General features: G+C 32.7%; 1 protein-coding gene across 2 annotated transcripts in view; it reads left to right on the plus strand.

Moving 5' to 3' along the window:
• The window catches only part of efl1 (elongation factor like GTPase 1), a 142,468-nt gene that overhangs the window by 116,728 nt on the left and 4,808 nt on the right, over nucleotides 1-20,932 (plus strand). For both annotated transcript variants that reach the window (XM_051115289.1, XM_051115288.1), the window contains exons 18-19: nucleotides 4,118-5,088; nucleotides 11,966-12,150. In XM_051115289.1, coding sequence (XP_050971246.1) covers nucleotides 4,118-5,088; nucleotides 11,966-12,150 — 1,156 coding nt within the window. The remainder of the gene's footprint in view (nucleotides 1-4,117; nucleotides 5,089-11,965; nucleotides 12,151-20,932) is intronic.

The raw sequence follows: 20,932 nt of genomic DNA on the forward strand, positions 1-20,932 counted from the left end.
ATAACCTGTCCAGACCTCTGACGCAGCGCCTGTCCTCAGGCCATCCACAACGAGGTCACGGGATGATGACATCACATCCTCAGCAGAAAATGGGTCAACTGCCAGAACGCAGAAGACAATGGGACGTGTTACGCCCTCTGATGTGTTGACTAATGATGTCGTTTGGGAAACATATTGCTAGTTATTAGTGATTGTGTCATGAAAAAGCTTGTTGTTTATGCAGTTTTGTATTAATATGTCAAATATTAAGCCCAATAAATGCATTGAATATGTCCACCTAAATAGAAACTAGAGTGGGCCACTAATTGTTGATTCACTTACTGTCAGCAAATTATAGGGCCCTATGATTTCCGCGATGCGGAAAACATGGACGGAATCATGGAATCCAGGCATAAAAACGGAATTTACTGTATAACGCAGAATGTCACAGAATTTGTCAAAGTTTGGATAAATTAATCAAAAGTGGGTCATTACACTTAAATCAAATCGCAATATGGACTAGTATCTCTAAATATTAAGCAAAAAGACTATGAATCGTTCATGTTTCACGTGTTTCTGTGTGTGTAAATCTCACCAAAACAGCATTTTTACGTTTCTTTTGAAAGAAACTATCGTCATATCGTATACACATTTTAATAGTAACTTTGTTTGCCAAAAAATAAACTTTAATTTTCATTTGATTAAAAGATACATTGATATTTTATGCCGTCATTTGATTCAACAGTTTCAAATGAAAAAAATGTGAATATTTTAAGAATATTGTAAAAAAATAAGCGGTAATAAATTAAGTTGTTTGTATGCATTCAAATAATTAGATATAATTAGAATTGAACAATAAAACAGAAGGTGAGAAAAAATAAAACATTTCATAGGGCCCTAAACATGTAATTTCTGTTAAACTCTTGTTAAATTGTATACGTTTAATTATTTTAACTAATTAGACTTGCTTTTTGATTAATAAAATGTAATTTAACCATTTAAAAAAAGTTCAGAAAAGTTAAAATGGGGAAAAAAAACAGAATTTAGGAAAAAAACTTTTTTTAAGAATTCTTTTAACAATAGAAAGTTCAAAAGAACAGTTTTTATTTTAAATATAATTTATATAATTGCATTTCAGGCTTTACTATTACTTTTGATTAATGCAATGCGTCCTTGCTAATTAAGAAAATTATTTTTTTCCAAAAAAGTGAGCCAAAACACTTCTGTATTTACATGTATGTATTTATATTCATAAAATATATATTATATATAAATATATTTAATATATAAACATAACATATTTTTCCTAAATATATACAGTACAAGCATGTGTGTGTATTTATATATGCATAATATACACAGCAATATATTATGTACACAAAAAGTTTTATTTTGGATGTGGTTAAATCGTGAGTAATCGTTGCCCAGCACTAATAAGTAATAGTATATTAAATTATACTAAAAAGTAATATATATATTATCAATTATTGCAATATGTAATCTGTAATTTATATTTTATATAAGTTATTACATTTATAAAAAAAAAAAAAAAAAAGACTAATAATTATGTAAATATATATATTTATGTATACTTTATTTGTATTTTTAAGTATTCTTTAAACAATAGAAAGCTCAAAAGAACTTTATTTATTCTAAATATAAATTATATAATGAAATTTTAAGTCTTTACCATTACTTTTTATTATTGCAATACATCCTTATCCTAAATAAATTTCTTTCCCAAAAAGTGACCCGAAACACTCTTTTCCACAACATTTTTTTCTCTTATTTACTTCCTATCAAATGTTTCAGCCAATTAAAACAATGTGTAGTTTGTCCGGAAGCTATTTGGTGAGTGTTTACCACTTTACTGATTGTTTTTGTATAAAAGCGTGTTGTTGTTGTTGTTGTAGTAATGGCCATTTTAATCATGTTAATGATAATGCTACATAATATCCAGTGTAATTTGACTTAACAGGAGCGCATTTCTGTTTTAAAAGCCTTACTGGGGCCGTGGAGGTGCGTGAAACAGCACAGGTTGAGAAACACTGAGTTAGGAGCTAACGAAAAATAATGAGGTTGAAGAAGCAGCCGGCGAGAGAGGAAGCTAACTGTGTGAATCGTATCACACCAGGAGCTGTCAGCGGTGAGACAGCAGTGCCTGCAGACCGCCCAGTCACGGCTCTCGGGAGGTTTCTAGCAAACATTTTCCACTGGATTATCTGCTTCCCAAACCGTCTGGATCTAACTGGATTACTGAACGTCTCCACGAAGACAGCAGTCATGTCAAGCGTCTGCTCCACTTAACAAAGTCTAGTGACCCGTGAGACCCGAGTGTCCAAGTGTGTCCATTAACCAGTGACCCAGAGTGTTTAGGTCCCTCATTAGACTTAAGCCGTTATCGTGTATTCAGACATGCATTATATGCAAGCATAACACCTATGGAGTAAGCCTGGATTGCGTCTCTGTGTGTGATATTCTTAGGAATCGGTGCGCTTATGTCTTCCGGCAGAATGTTTGTGTCTGTTTCCTCGCGCAGACAGAGAGATTAATGTGTATTTGAATAATTTCTGCATGAATGGCCCATTGTAAATTAGATTTTACTGTGCCATAACGACTTGCTGGAGAATCAGGGCTCGGCTCGTACCATTGGCTGAACGCCAGTCTTGAGTGCTGGCAATAATTTTCTTTCATGTCCTCCCAGTTAGTTTGAAAAATAAGCCTTTCTACACAACACTTTCTGAGACAGGTAGTTACTGTATTTCATGGGTTCTGTAGTTGTGCTCTGCACAGTGACAATAAAGTTGAATCTAATGTAATCTAGTGCAGTGATTTTAGAGTCATCACGATACTAAAATGTCAGTATTGATATTGAATTTCTCAATAACAATTTTAATTCCACAGCAAAGCCTAAAGCGTAATACTAAGACTACTGAAAACTCTTCTTTTAAAAAGTGTAATAATAATAATATGTATTTTTAAATGTAAGTCATGTGCCATATAATTTCTGTTTTTTATAAATATTGTTAAATATATTTGTTTATATATACTGCTCCATGCTGAAACAATTATTGTAGACTATATAATCTGTATATTATTTATATATACTGTCTGTTTTGTGTGTGTATATATATATATATATATATATATATATACACACACACACACACACACACACACACACACCACTACATATGCACAATATATATAAATATAATATATGTCATCATTTGTATAGTGAAATTTAAGTAATTGCACAATATATAATTATACTTAATTTAGTGTATATATATATATTTTTAAATGTTTGAATTTTTTTCACACACATAAATATTATGTTAAATATATTTGTTTATATATACAATTATTGTAGTCTATATAATCTTTATATTATTTATATATTTAAAATTTAATATAAATATAATTTTAAATATTTAAGTAATTGTACAATAAAAATCTGTAATTAATTTATATTTTATATAATTTATTATATATATATTTTATATAATATATATTTATAAAGATATATACATTTTAGAAATATTCTTAGTATATAAATATTATGCTTAATTTTGTATATATATATATATATATATATATATATATATATACACACACACATTAACATAATGTTAATATATAATAAATATATTTAAAAAAATAATAATCATTTGAATTTTTAAATGTAAGTCATATACCATATAATTTTTATTTATTCTAAGTATTATGTTAAAATTAAATATATATATATATATATATATATATATATATATATATATATATATATATATATATATATATATATATATATATATATATATACACACACACACACACACACACACACATAAATATTATGTTAAATATATTTGTTTCTATATACAATTATTGTAGTCTATATAATATTTATATTATTTATATATTTACAATTTTATATAAATATAATTTTAAATATTTTTAAATATTTAAAAAATTACTTACATTTATTTGCAACTCAAACTTACCTTTATATATGACATGCATGGTTTTTTGTTTGTTTGTTTGTTTTTTTCCATTTTATGTGTTTTTTGGTTTGGTTTGGTTTGGTTTTGTTAGTTTTATCATGATTTATATTTGCATTTTTCTCTTTATCCTCTAGGTTTGCTAAAATTGAAATCAGTTCATCCGAACCGATCATCCCGTTCCGTGAGACAGTGATCCGGCCTCCCAAAGTTGACATGGTGAACGAAGACCTGGGAAAGCAGCAGAAGGTGGCAGTGATTCACCAGGTCAAGGAGGAACAAACGAAGTATCCCGAAGGCGTCCAGGTGGATTCCACCGGTCTGGTCACGCTCACCACCCCTAACAAGATGGCCACAGTCGGGGTGCGGGCTATTCCTCTTCCTGAGGAAGTCACCCGCCTTCTGGAGGACAATGTGGAGCTCATCCGCACAATGGAGCAGTTCAGCCTTTTCGCCTGGGAGGGCAAGACTCTGGACATCAACCAGAAAATCCTGGAGAACATCCAGGATTTCAAGGTGAAGTTGGAGAGCAACCTGCAAGGCCGCAAATGGAGGGGAGCCGTGGAGCGTATCTGGGCATTTGGCCCGCGCCGCTGTGGGCCAAATATTCTCCTCAACCGCGTCGAGGACTACCGGAGACCCTCCGTGTGGCAGTGTCTGGAACGAGAGAAGGAAACCGAAAGGGCCGAGATCAGAGACTTTGACAACAGCATCGCGAGTGGCTTCCAGCTGGCCACGCTTTCTGGTCCCTTGTGTGAGGAGCCTTTGATGGGGGTTTGCTTCTCTGTAGAGACCTGGGACATGAAGCTTTCTGTACCTCTAGCTCAGCAAGACTCAATCGATGAGGGTTCCCAACCTGCAGAGCCAAATAATGACAATCAAAGCGAGAGTTCTGACGTTCATGAGACGAACGGCTCATCGGCAAGCTCTAATCGAAGCAGGACCAGAGCGGAGGCCACTGGGAGTTCGGTGGACTGTTATGGGCCGTTCTCAGGACAGCTCATCGCTGCAATGAAGGAGGCCTGCAGATACGCCTTCCAAGCTAAACCTCAGCGGCTGATGGCGGCCATGTATACGTGCGAAATCATGGCCACTGCCGAGGTTCTGGGTAAGCAGGAGTTTATTTAGTCTATAGCAAAACATTTGATTGATTCAGTCCACATGTCAATCTTTATCCACCTTATTTTTGCTGTGAGAGTGGGCGTGGCCATCTGTAAATTTTATGGGTGTGGCTTCCAGTCTCCTTGTCCAGTAGGGATGCAATGATATCAAAATCTCACAATACCATGATATCGCGATATGAAGTCCATTATACAATATTTATTGCAATATTTAAAAAAAAAATGAAAATTTTGTACATTTTAAAGTTAAATTATCCTATCTAATGCACTTTGAGAGTTCAGAATGAAGAGCTCCAACTTATATTATTAAATAAGAAAACTTATGTCTTACAAAAGTACCTGAACTTTAAAGTTGGGCTCTATGCTTACTTTTCTTTTTAGAAGCACTTTTGCTCGTAACTTTAAAAATTTAGGAGCACAGTCAAAATTTCAGAAGCACCTTTAACTCAGTAATCAAAAATCTGATCAAAAATTTCCCATTACGATGTGATATGTGTCTCCTTAAAATGATTTACAGGGAAATTTTGTTTTTACCTTTGTAATGGCATTTTTCAAACTTCATCATTTATGTCAATTTATTTTTTTTATAAGCTTTTTAAAATTTCCAATTAAAACAACAGAACAACAAGTACAATAAGAATAAGTTGCCAATTAAATAAAATAACTATTAACAAAATTAATTTGTACTACAGAGGTGGCACAGAAGAACACAAAAGTGGCTTGTAGGTGTATTTTCAGATGTTTAATAAGGCTCAGAGGTGGCATAAGTGCAGTCAAATTTATAAATTCGTGTTGAGATTAATATTTTTAAATATAAAAACCTGAATATAAAAACGTTAAATGATTTAAATAACTGAAAAGATACTTTAAAAATGAAACTAAAACTGCCAGTAGGTGGCGGCAAGTCACTGATTTAATTACTGAATCATTCATTCATGTGATTCGTTCAAACAGCTGATTCATTCAGGAATAAAGCAAGTGACTGTCTTTATGAATGGGAAATTAAATCATTGACTCGCTAGATTCGTTTAAAAACTAAAGTACATTTATAAACGAAACACCGCTGTGTTTGAATAGAGATGCGAAGCGGCTCAGTTGTGACTTGTTTCAGACTATTTTTGATGACAAAATAGTGTAAGTCACTTAATATTAACTTCTTGTTTATTTAACTGTTGTATTAAATCAATATCTCTTTTCAATATCATTTCAATATTTCTATTTTTTTTAATTATTTAGCATTTTTATATTTTTAGTTTTCATTTTAATTTAAATTTGTGTAATATTGTTTAATATTTAATATTGTATTATTTTTTAATATTTCTGTTTGTTTCAATTCTTATTTCAATTTTAGTTTTATTTATTTTTATATATATTTTTATTGTTTAGACTTTTGTTTTTAAAAATTGGTTTTTAATTTGAAGTTTTTGTAATCTATATTTTTTCACATTTATATTATATATGTGACTCTGGACCACAAAACCAGTCGTTAGTAGCACAGGTATATTTGTAGCAACAGCCAACAATACATTGTGTGGGTCAAAATGATACATTTTTCTTTTGTGCCAAAAATCATTAGGATATTAAGTAAAGATCATGTTCCATAAAGATATTTTTTTAAATTTCTACTGTAAATATATCAAAACTATGAATTTAGCTGAGAAGCAACACTGTGTAAGATATCAAGGATAGTTTTCTGTAAATGTATATCTAATACAAATGTATTTTGTATAACTGCACTGTGTTTTTTCTTTTTCTAACCTACAGTATAAAAAAGTTTCAACCTAGCCTGTGCAGTAATAATAAATACATATAATTTCAAGATGTAATCGATGAAATCTAGTCTTAATATCTCATGTAGTGTTGCTTTTCAAGAAACAGATGTTGTTTTAAATTTTTTAGATGTTATGTAACTGGAAACCAAGACAAAAATCCATTAATAATATAATTTGCAGCTGAAAAGCAGATCATGATTCATTCATTTAAAAAAGTGTGATCAGTTTTGAAATACTCCAGCAAAGCAAAGAAACTAAACCTGATTATTTCACTGGGTCTTTGTTGTCTCTTTAGGAAAACAAAAACTGAAAAGAGCCACTTAAAGAGATAGTTCACCGCAAAATGAAAATCAGTCCTGATTTATTCACTCTCATGTCATTCCAAACCAAGTGAAAACCCAGATCAGTGAATAATGACCTACATTTTGGTGCATTTTCTCCACAAAACTATCGTGTGACTCGGAATATACGAGTCATATGAAACTTTTATGGTACTTTTATGCTTGTTTTGCGTCATTTTTGACGTTTGACAGTCCCAGACGTCATTCGCTTTCATTAAATTGAAAAAAGTGACCATATAGTGATATTCATCAAAAATCAACCAAAGGAAAGTCACACAGGTTTGGAATGACATGAGAGTAAATGATGACAGAATTTTCATTTTATTTGCTTTCAACATCCCAGTCAGTGAAGCACATGCCAGTCAACCTGTATCTTAAATAAATCCACAGTCTCTGACATGGAGAAAAAAAGGGCCGTATATCGTGCAAAGAGGAAATAGTTCTCCCAGGTCCTTGATTGAAAGCTGATGTGAAACAGCCATGTACTGGTGTGATGTCGTCATTGCACCAGGTTTCAGAACAAAAGCTAAATTGTCTGGCCGACATGCCTGTGTGAAACGAACCCAGTTGACGTGGTAAGAGAATCCTGCCCCACGAGAACCAGAACCTCTGAGAAAAGCAGTCGACCGGGGCCAAAGGGGAGAAAATACGTAAATATTTTAACAAATGGTGCAAATTACCTTCCCGATCGTTTTTGTTCGCTCGGGAAAAAAGTATGGAATCTGTAAATGAAGCGCAGACGTTTCGTTTCCGTAACTGCGTTGAGAGCAAAATTATTTGGGAGCGCAGCTGGAGTGTATTATAGAAGATAATGGTTCTGAATGTAAAATACATAAACTTCATTTTTCACTGGCAGGATGTTTTCCGTATCCACATAACTAGGTCACACTGTTGATACGCAGGTGTATGTATTACAGATGTTTCCAGATGAGATAAACGTCTTAAATGTATACATTTAAGCTCTTAAAGGGCCTCTTAAACATGCTACGCTTTGTAGCAGGTAAATGTTTTTACTGAAGCCAATTTAACAATGTTAGTCAACAAAAACTGTGTTTATAAGCAATAATAAACTGTAGACACGTATAACTGTAATAAATGTAAATCTGAATATAAAATAGGGATGCACAATATTATCGGACCAATATCGGAATCAGCCAATGATTGGCTTTAAATGTAAATATTGGCATCGGCCTGATGTGAAAAATTATGCCAATATGTCTTGAAGGTTAGGGGAATAACTCTGTGCTCATGTGCATGTGCTCAGGGTATGCTAGCGATTAGATCACATCAGCAGTGTGGCTCATTCTTGTAGCAAAGTTTTGCATGAATGATGATTAGTTTCACTGTTTTGGATTGCTACATTTAAATGAGAATGCACGTACAGAATGACGTATGATAGCACGTGCAGTGGCAGCAGCGGCAGCCTCCCTCAGGTCTTAAAGAGAAGTCAACTTTCAGAACAAAAATTTACAGATAATGTACTCACCCCTTGTCATCCAAGATGTTCATGTCTTTCTTTCTTCAGCCATAAAGAAATGATGTTTTTTGACATCCTCCATATAATGGACTGATATTGTGCCCCGACTTCCAAAATGCAGTTTAAATGCGGCTTCAAATGAAGAAGGGTCTTATCTAGCAAAACGATTGGTTATTTTCATAAAAATAATACAATTTATATACTGTTTTAATGTCAAACGCTAATCTTGTCTTGTTCTGCCTGAACTGTTTTTGTTCCGGTTCATGACATTTAGGGTATGTCGAAAAACTCCCATCTCATGTTCTCCCTCAACTTCAAAATCGTCCTATGTCGCTGGTCTACCTTTTTTGTTAGGGGTGTTTGATCTTCTTTGCATGTTCACTTTGCAAAGACTGGGTCGGTACTTCTGCAGCGATGTAGGATGATTTTGAAATGATTTTTCAAGTTGAGGGAGAAAATACACTCAGAGTTTTTCAACATACCCTAACTGTCTTGAGTCAAAATACACAGAGTTCAGGCAGAGCAAGACAAGATGAGCGTTTGAGATTAAAAGTATTTAAATTGTATTTTTTTAAATGAAAATAACCGATTGTTTCGCTAGATAAGACCCTTCTTACTTGGCAGGGATCGTTTACAACCTCATTTGGGATCGTTTGAAGCCGCATTTAAACTGCATTTTCTCAGGGCACCGTATCAGTCCATTATATGGAGAAAAAATCCTGAAATGTTTTCCTCAAAAAACATAATTTCTTTACGGCTGAAGAAAGAAAGACATGAACATCTTGGATGACAAGGGGGTGAGTACATTATATGTAAATCTTTGTTCTGGAAGTGGACTTCTCCTTTAATGGCTGTTCGGTAAGGAGTTTTAATTCGGGGGGCGCTGTTGGCTCTACTTCCAATAAAATTAAAGTAAAATACACAAATAACATTTGGACTGTGTTTCTGATGAAACAAAGCAGTAATAAAAGAAAAATCAAAAACATGACATTTGTAAATGTTTTTTTTTTTAAGCGTTCTAAAAGATTTTCAGAATTTTTACAACTCTTTTGCTTTAGACCATCTACAAATGTTAAATCTTAAAATAAAATGTTAAGGTTACCACTGCATTTTTTTTAGAAAAACAAATGCAGCGATTGATGTATTGCTTATTTGTAGTTATTTTAGTAAGTTTCAGTGTACTGTCATTATAAAATAACTTCATTATTCTAAGTTCTTGTTAAAAATTAGCCAAAATTAAAAATAATTTTCTTACAATTTCTGCACAGGAGAGACTTGGTGTTGTTTTTCACACAAAAGGAAATATATTGGTATCGGTTATCGCCCAAAATGAGTTGAAAATATCTGCATATATATATATATATATATATTTATATATATATATATAATATATGAGGCATTTTTGCATACACATATACATACATATATATATATATATGTGTGTACGCAAAAAAAAAAAAGCAATTAACAATTTTCAAAAATCATATTTTTTCATTGTGCATTCCAATTAATCTCAGTTAAACTGCACTTGGGTTATTTGGATTAAGTAAAAAAACTACAAAAATACAGCTAAAAACACAAAACACAATAAAACCTTGATAACATAATAAAAAACATGATTTTTGAAAATAAAAAAAATGGAGTTATCTCTTTTTGCATTATCCAGCAGTAGGAAACAGCCACAATAACCATTAACACAGCCGATCTGTGACCTCCATCAACAGAATGACTGTCATTACAATTAAACAGGCTATTTTGGCAACTGGTCCTTTAGGACTTCTAAATATAAATGACCTCTACATACTGGTAAAGTTCAGCAACTCGGCCAACTTGAATACTGAGTAGGTGTAGATGCATCAGCATAGATGGTCATATGTTAATGTGCTCATAGATTTCTGATTGAGGCATTTTTGCTGCTTAGTTTCACTAAATAGTCCCTGAGGGCTGCAGAAAAAAGCTTTGCATTGTGAATCCTGGAGTATGTCTACAGTCCATCAATCTCTTTTAAGAGCAAGGAAAATTCTGTTTTCCACTATACATCCCTTTTAACTGTTGAGTCAATAACAGTTTTATACAAGATAGTAACAGAGGTGAGCGTTCATGGCCCAGATGTACAGAGGTCGTGACCTTCTATAGATGTCTGTCATCGAGTATTATTGCGAGAGCTTCACGCACTTCTGCAGTGTTAACAGGTCGATGGTCTCTGGGGTTGAACTGTAAGATACACAGGCACTGAGTTTCTTCCCCCCGTCACTTCCATGTATTCACCCGCCTGTGTGTGTGTGCGGATCAGCTGCTGTTTGTGTTAGTTAAAGGAGAAGGATGTCCGCAACAGATGAATTTTAACAGACATCTGATTGCGTGTGAGTTTCTGCCTTGTGATGATGGATTGTGTATGTGTGTGTGTGTTTTCTGGTCATGTTTGTTCTTTTTTTCTATGAGTTTGACTGACATAAATGATATGGATAATATGGATTTTAATTATCATATCATATATTGGTCATTTAAATAAACCTAGATAAAATATAAGTATTAGATGAAGAACTTAACAAGAATTATATCTGTTTGTCTTGCCAAATAACTAACGTAAATTAGTTGAAGTACTAAAATGACTAAAACTGTAAGTAAATAAATAAATAAATAAATAAATTCATTTAAGTTAAGATTAGCTGACTGAAATATGTTAAAGTTCTAAAGACAAAAATAATAAAAATAAAATACAGCTATATAAAAATGGTAAAAAATAATGACAGAATCATTTAACAAAATTACTAAAACTTAAACTATTAAAATAAAATCTGAACATTTGAAACCAAAATCGAATTCAAAATATTAATTGTAATAATTTCATATAATAAACTGTAATAATAAACTAATAGTGCTGTGCAACCGATCACATCCAAAATAAAAGTTTTTGTTTGCATAATATATGTGTGTGTACTGTGAATATTTATTATGTATATATAAATACGCACACACATGCATGGATATATTTGAGGAAAAATATGTTATGTATGTATATATAATTAGATAGAATTAATTATATTAATAAATATATATACTTGTAAATATTTTCAAAATGTATACTGTATGTGTGTGTATTTTTGTATTTATATAAATGTATATTATTTTGGATGCAATTAATCGTTGCACAGCACTATAAAATGTGATAATTTCATAAACTGCAAAAGGAATAAAAGTTCACTATTATTCTGTATGTTTATTTGTTTTTCAAGTGAGGTTCTTCTAGTTTGTAAATATATGTGTGTTGCAGGTCGTGTGTATGCCGTTCTCTCCAAGCGGGAAGGCCGAGTCCTGCAAGAGGAGATGAAGGAAGGGACGGACATGTTCATCATTAAGGCTGTACTTCCTGTTGCCGAGAGCTTCGGATTCGCTGACGAGATCAGGAAGAGGACGAGCGGCTTGGCCAGTCCACAGCTAGTGTTCAGCCACTGGGAGGTAAATATATGAACAAATTAATGAATGTCTGTGTGAATGAATGAACAAACAAAGTACTGAACACACAGCTAAATGAATGGTTGCACAGTGATTCCACAGTGATCTTTTATGTTAGACTGCCTTGTCCCACTAAGGAAAATTTAACACACTCAATATATCGATTTTAAAAACTATCAACTGATCAATCAGAAATGGTCTCTCCTTTCACCTTAGTTGTTGTTATCTGCAAAATCCAATATCTGTTGACCTCTTTAATAATTAATGAATAAACAAGTGAACGAATGTGTGAAAATGGAATGAATGATTTAGCAAATGAATGATTCATGAATAAGAATAAATGTTGAATGAATGAATGAATAATGAACAAACAAATTAGTAAACAAATAATTGCAGCAATTGAAGAATAAATGTATGAGTTAATTAACAAGCAAATAAGTGAACTAATGAATGACTGTATGAATATTGAATGAATGTGCTAGTGAATCAGTGTGAATGAATGAACAAACAATATGTTGGTGTGTGTTATATTTCATATTTGCTTCATACTGCATCAAATTTCATCTGCTTCATATTTTTATGAAAGTATAATTTAATGAATAGAAAAAAAACAATTTCAAGTGTCCTTGATAAATAAAAGTATTAAATTAAAAAAAAAAAATTGTGACAGCAAACTTTTGAACAGAAGTATATCAATAAAGACTGAATGAAATGTTTCTCCTTTGCTCTTTGACTAGATACATGTGTTCAGTTATCTCACCGTCAGTCAATACTTTTCCTCTGAACGCAGTGTTAGTATACTGGCCCAGACAGGCTGTACACCGCAAAGATACTGGACCCAGTGCCAGACATTCATATCCATACTGACGCCTGATAATATATGATCATACGTGGCTGGAAAACTGTATGGGCAGGCCAATATATCAGATCCAGTCATATTGATCTGCTGTCAGATGTCAGTACTGCTGATCTGGCAAAACCTTGTTTACCTTAAGACTGTGTGTGTGTGTGTGTGTGTGTGTGTGTGTATAAGTGTGGGTGTGAACCCAGAGAGCGTGCTGGATTGATCTGTGCATCAGAGACATGAGGCAGAGACACGTACACAGTGTAGTGCTGGAGTAACATCACATAAGCTCTTACAGTAATACTCAACCATCAGAGCTGAGCTACATTTAGAGCTGACTGAACCCAGTTAAAGTTGTTGTAGCAAACAGAATGCAGAATTGTATTTAGAATTTTTGTAAATAGAATAAAGATAGAATGATGGATGGATGGAACGATAGATGGATTAATGAATAGAAAGATGGATAGAGGATGGATCGATCGATAAATGGATGGGAAGATGGAGGGACGGATTATAGATAGATATAGATGAATATATAGAACAATAAATGAATGAATAGAGTGATGTTTAAATGAATGGATAGGAGAAGGATGGATGGAATGATAGATGGATTAATGGATAGAAAGTTGGATAGAAAGATGGATGGATGAAACTGTAGATGATTAATGGATGGATGGAATGATAGATTAATTAATAGATAGAAAGATGGATGGAACGATAGATGGATTAGTGGATGGATGGATGGATGGATGAATGGGTGGGTGGGTGGAATGATAGATGGATTAATGGGTGTATGGATGGATAGGTGGGTGGAATGATAGATGGATTAATGAATAGAAAGATGGATAGAGGATGGATGGATCGATAAATGGATGGGAAGATGGAGGGATGGATTATAGATAGATATAGATGAATATATAGAACAATAAATGAATGGATAGAATGATGTTTAAATGAATGGATAGAAGAAGGATGGATGGATGGATGGATGGAATGATAGATGGATTAATGGATAGAAAGTTGGATAGAAAGATGGATGGATGAAACTGTAGATGATTAATGGATGGATGGAATGATAGATGAATTAATAGATAGAAAGATGGATGGAACAATAGATGGATTGATGGATGGATGGTTGGGTGGGTGGAATGATAGATGGATTGATGGATGGATGGAAAAATAGATGGATTAATGAATAGAAGGATGGATGGACGGATGGATGGATGGATGAATTATAGATAGATATAGATAAATATATAGAACAATAAATGAATGAATAGAAGAACGATGGATGGGTGGATGGATGGATGGATGGAATGAGAGATGGATTAATGCATAGAAAGATGGATGGATGGGTGGGTGGAATGATAGATGGATTAATGGATGGATGGAATGATAGATGAATTAATAGATAGAAAGATGGATGGAACGATAGATGGATTAGTGGATGGATGGATGAATGGGTGGGTGGGTGGAATGATAGATGGATTAATGGGTGTATGGATGGATGGGTGGGTGGATGGATGGATGGAACAATAGATGGATTAATGAATGGATGGATGGATGGATGGATGGATGAATTATAGGTAGATATAGATGAATATATAGAACAATAAATATAGAGGATGGATGGATGGAATGAAATGGATGGATAGAGCGATAGATGATAAATGGATGGATAGAGAGAGATCATGGATCGATGAATGGATAGACAAATGGAAGGATGGAACAATAGATTGGATGGATTACAGATAGATGTAGATGAGTAGAACAGTAAATGGATGGGTAGAACGAAAGGTGGACAGAGATATGGATGACAGATAGATAGATAGATAGATAGATAGATAGATAGATAGATAGAACAATAATTTGATGGATAGAAAGATACTGCTTGTATTGTAAGCTGAAAGAGTGAATGAAGTGTTTTTCTTTATAAATCTTCACTGATCTTTTAACTCAATGGAGTGGAGGCGTTTGGTCATGTGTATTTTTAGCAGACTGTTCCTCACGTGGGAGTTCACTGTGAGTTAGTGGAGCATTTTAGATGTGTGCGTGTGTTTGGTGGGGGACTGGCGTGAAAAAGGATCAAAGGCTGTAGACGCCACATGTGTGCCGTCTTTAACCCGACGGCTGGCTGGACGTGTTCTCTCCACGCCGGGGCTGCGTAGATCACGACGGTGATCTACGGCCATATGGCGCTACTGTCAGCCAGGATGATGGGTCGAGTTAAGCCGGACATGATACACACACACTTACACACACAAACACTCACAAAAAGGGCATATAAGGTCGTCTGCTACTTCACAAAACAGTTGCGCCACTTTTTCTTGCTGTCTCTGAGTGCAGAAACCTGCACCTTATTCACAAAACACCCACAATCCTGCATAACCACACTCTAATGTGCTGGTATAACAGTGCTTGAATGATTTCATTCAACTGATTGTGATCAAATTAAATCACGATCATAGCTAATGGGATTTGAACTTACAACCTCATAGTTACCTTTAACCCTTGGCTAAACAGCAGCACTCCTGATCAGTCAGTCCTCCATATCATCTGACATCTGATGAAATTAGGGTGTGATTTAGTGCTAATCCTTATTCTGTAATGCTGTTTATTATGCATGCCTGGAATACTTGATTCTGATTGGTCAGTAGAGATATTCTGTGGTCAGACATTTTTGTGTTTCGCCAGCTAATTGATCCAGGAAACTGACTTCATTCATAGCTGTGCGGGTTCATTTCATACCACTTTGCATTTTTATTTAATCTCACATAATAAAATAGTTTAGACCTTCAATGTTTTATTTAGTTAGTCAGTCAGTTGGTACTATAGATGTATTTATATAGTTGGTATACTATATAGTTATATACTATAATAACAAATACGATTGCAGCAAAAAGAAAGCTTATTTATTTATTTATTTTGGAACTTGTAATGATAAATAATATTGTGGCAAAAGAAAGCTTATTTATGTACTTATTTATTTATTTGGTACTTGTAATAATAATATACTATTGTGGCAAAAATGATTTATTTATTTAGTTAGTTCTTTATTTGGTGCTTGTAATAAATACAGTTGTGTCAGAAAAGCTTTATTAATTTATTTATTTTTATTATTTGTTTTAATATTTATTTATTTGGTACTTGTAATGATAAATACTATTGTGATAAAATATTTATTTATTTATTTATTTTAGTTGTACTTTTAGTAATAAAAGCTATTGTGACAAAAATAAAGCTCATTCATTATTTATTTATTTGGTACTTTTAATAATAAATACTATTGTGTCAAAAAAATATTTATTTATTTTGGTCTTTTAATAATAATATACTATTGTGGCAAGAAAAAAAAATTTAGTTAGTTATTTAGTTATTTGGTACTTGTAATAAATACTGTTGTGTAAAAAACGCTTTATTAACCAATTTATTTCATTTTTTGTTTTTTATTTATTTGGTACTTGTAATAATAAATAATATTGCTGCAAAAAGTAGGCTGGCTTGCTTGCTTATTTATTTATTTGATAATATTGTGGCTACTCTTAAGAAGCAGGTTTATGCATAGTCATCTGGTCATTTACAGAAAATATTTAGCTTTAAGGTAATACTAAATGTTATGATAATGCAACACATTATATCTTAGTAATTAATGCTGAAGCATGAGTGTTGAATTAATTTTATTCTGGCAGAGACACTGCAGAGACATTTTACTTGATTTTCTGAGAAATAAGCCCTGAATAATGCTCTGCATCTCTACTAGGAGAAGAACAGTTAATAATCTCCTCCTTCACATGAGGTTTCTTGTACTTATTGTGTTTGAGTACAGTGTGAGTATCACACACTCACTAACACACACATGACTCAAATTGTCCTCTGGTCTTGGTACTTGCAGACTGTGTTTGCCTTGCTGGAGGAGGGTAATTCAATTCCATGTTTAATTCAAACCTTGCCTTGCTAGATTTTGGGGCCTGCTGCATTTTCAATTCTTCTAAATGTGGCCTTTGTGTGCAGAGAAAAGACTAAAGACAGTGTAAAGCAAAGCACTGCAGCCCGTTTTGTCCTCTGTGTGTGTGTGTGTATGTGTGTATGTGTGTGTGGAGCGTCTCCTCTTACAGCTGAACTGCTGTTGTTCTCTTTTCTGTGGACGTTTTATGGGTCTTAAGGTGCTTGTTTTGACTGCAGGACTTCTACAAATCTGTGTTGTTTTGCTAGGCCTCAGGTGTTTATTAGAATAGTTCACCAAAAGAAATGAAAAATCTCTCATTATTTACTCACTCTCATGCCGTTTCTTGTCTTTTTTTCTTTTTCAGGAGATTATTTTCAGCACAGTATTCACTTTTTATTTTTATGACGTAATATTAAAGTTGTGAAAAATTACATTTGTACATTTTTTCCATGCAAAAATAAATAAATAAATAAATAGTGGCCAATGATTATCAATAAAGTACAGAAGCAGCAGGATGAAAGTTTGTTTTTTTTTAATTAAAATGTTTGGGGTCTGTGAGATTTATTATTTTATTTTATTTTATTTTATTTTATTTTATTTTATTTTATTTTATTTTATTTTATTTTATTTTATTTTATTTTATTTTATTTTTATTTTATTTTATTTGAAATTAATACTTTTGTTCAGCAGGGATAGATTAAATTGATTTTAAAAAATGACAATAAAGAAAAACATTTATAATGTTACAAGGATAATGTGACACTGAAGAATGAAAATTCAGCTTTGCCATCACAGGAATAAATTACATTTTTAATATTTTACAATATTACAAACAAACAAACTGTAAATAAAGAAAGAAAGAAAGTATGTGTTAACCTGCATTTTAACCACAATATTTATTGTTACAAGTACTAAATCAATAAAGAAAATATTTCACAATATTTTAATTATATTTCTGATGATATTACCTTTACCTTACTGTATTTTTGATCAAAAAGCATCACTGGTGAGCGTAATGCACTTTCAAAAATATTAAAAACCTTACCGTCTTTTGAACGTTATTGCATTTCTGTCTAGATTTCTATGTATTTATTTATTTATTTTGTACATGTAATAATACATACTATTGTGGCAAAAAAACAACAACCCTTATTTATTTACTTAATTATTTATTTATTTGGTACATGTAATAATAAATACTGTTGTGCCAAAATAACAAGCTTATATATTTATTGATGTATTTATTTATTTATTTGTCACTTAATAGTATAATATTAATATACTATTGTGGCAAAAAAGATTTATTCATTAATTTATTTATTTGGTACCTGTAATAAATACTTTTGTGGCAAAAAAACATTATTAATTTATTTTTATTACCTGTTTATTTATTTTTGTAACTTTTATTTATTTGGTACTTGTAATGATAAATACTATTGCTGCAAAAGAAAGCTTTATTTATTTATTTATTTACTTTAGTTATAATTGTAGTAATAAATATTATTGTGGCAAAAAGAAAGCTTTATTTATTTATGTAATTAATACTTTTGTTTAACAAGTATACATTCAATTGATTTTAAAACATGTCAATAAAAAAAATGATAATGTCACAAGCATATTGTGAACCTAAAAAATGAAAATTCAGCTTTGCCATCATAGGAATAAATTACATTTTAAATATCTCTCTATATTACAAACTATAAATAAATAAAGTATGTGTTAACCTGCATTTTAACCACAGTATTGATTATTACGAGTACCAAATCAATAATGATAAATAACTGTATTACTCATGATATTACCTTTACTGTATTTTTGATCAAATAAAAGCAATCTTTAGATATCATCTGAATTCATACATTAACTTAACGTGAAAAACGCAAGTCATTATTCACTGAAAATATTTGCAAATGCATTTGAATGTGATGCATCATATACATTCAGATCTGTTAAGATATGTCAGTTTTGACATGTATTACATCAAATGTTATTGTTTATCACATATTTCACGACTCATCATCGCTGATGTCAGACCTGGGTTGAAACACCATACTTTATGTAGAAGGAAAGATTTATAGCAAAAGATATATAGAAAGAGAAATTCACATTCTCTTTAAAACATTGTATAGGTTTGTGTAAATAACAGTTTTGAGCTAAATTCACCCTTTGAGCAGTGTTTCGTCAACAATGAACATGATTTCTCACTGCATGTGTTTTTTACAGTGGAAACAGTGCTTTGGAGACAGTTATTGATATGTGGTTTCGCAGCTGCACATGTGTCCTCCTGTTAAAGGCATTATACGGATCCGTTTCAAGACGACTGATACGTCAGGAAATGAAGAAGGGTGAGCAGGAATTATAACTGACAGGAGTCTTATAAAGTTGGTCCGGATAGCGTTTCCTCATCGCTTTTGTTGTCGATCTCTCACCTGTCTAGCTCTCTCTCTTTCTCCGAGAGCCGTGGAGTTGAAAAGGTGCCAAACGCAGGACGCTGCACCATTAGTGTGAAAACTCAGCCATATCTCAGAGAAACCTACACACACCATCTGACAGCCTGCATGCATGCATGTGTGTGTATGCTTGTGTGTGTGGGCAGATGTCAAGCTTTGACAGCAGTACATCCATTGAGAGAGAGAGTGTGTGTGTGTGTGTGTGTGTACTTGTTCCCTACTGTGCCGAGAGCCCATTAGACACCATTAGACACATATGCCAGGGCCGCGAATCCGCCCTCAATCTGTCTGCCAAGCGTCTGCCCGCCCCTGCCATGAGACACACACACACACACTAATCAGCACTGTCCGTGAGCGAGACACATGCAGGTCAACGTAACCTAATTGCGTGAGATGGACAAAGAAATGGTCTAATGAGTGTGTGTGTGTGTGTGTGTGTTACACTAGGCTGTTATGTCGTTCTGACACAGTTGGTGTCATTCAGCATTGCTGCTGCTATCAAACACACACTCCACCCCGTTGTGGACAGCGGCGGACGGTCGCTCATTAAAACCTTCCGTCTCACTACATTTTCATTCACTGGATTTGTCGCTTATTATGCAATGACTATCAGATTCTAGCACAATCAGAATAATGACTGATTATAGAACGGAACAACCTTGGGAGTAAAAACTAAATTACTGTAAAACTGTGTTAATGTAATTGTTTGCTGTTTTGTTAATTGATAGAGTAACGTTGCTTGGATAATTTTGTAACGGTTGCCAGATATTATCATTTTTATTTATTTTTTATTTAGCAAGGATGCATTAAATTGATCAAAAGTGACAGTAAAGACACAATTGTTTTTAGCATTGATAAATGTTTCTTGATCAATAAATCAGCATATTAGAATGAAATCTGAAGGATCATGTGACACTGAAGACTAGAGTAATAATGCTGAAAATTCAGCGTTGCATCACAGAAATAAATTACATCATAAAATATAGTTTAGTTAATAGTTACTTTAAATTGTAATATTATTTCACTCTTTTTTTTAAAAAAAAAAAGTTTTTTTAGATTAGTATGGAAGCCCATTTCGGCCACTAAATAAAAAAAATTCATAATTCTGAATAAAAATGATATAAACTCGCATCTCGCAATTTTCTCAGAATTGTGAGATATCAGCTCACAATTATAAAGTTATAAAGTTCAGTTTTGTGGGGGAAAAAAGAATATGTTCTCAGAATTTTGAGTTTATATCTCACAATTCTGATGTTGTATCTGACAATTCTGAAACAACTTGCAATTTGTAAGTGAGGTTTTTTTTCAGATTGCGAGTTTATTTCTAAGAATTCATAGTTTGTCTTTAGTGCAGAACTTCGAAACTCCATGTATACTTGCCTTACAGACAGATAATATATTTATAGAGAGTGAAATGTCTACTTGAACCAATTCAAATAGAAAACAGATTTTCTCAGATTATGTAATCCATATGAAACATGCATACAGTCAGTACTGCTGACTTTATCTCTTAAGCCGTAAACAAAGAAAGCACTAGTTTATCAT

The sequence above is a fragment of the Labeo rohita genome, chromosome 7, assembly GCF_022985175.1.
Source record: "Labeo rohita strain BAU-BD-2019 chromosome 7, IGBB_LRoh.1.0, whole genome shotgun sequence".
In the NCBI taxonomy this organism is placed as follows: domain Eukaryota; kingdom Metazoa; phylum Chordata; class Actinopteri; order Cypriniformes; family Cyprinidae; genus Labeo; species Labeo rohita.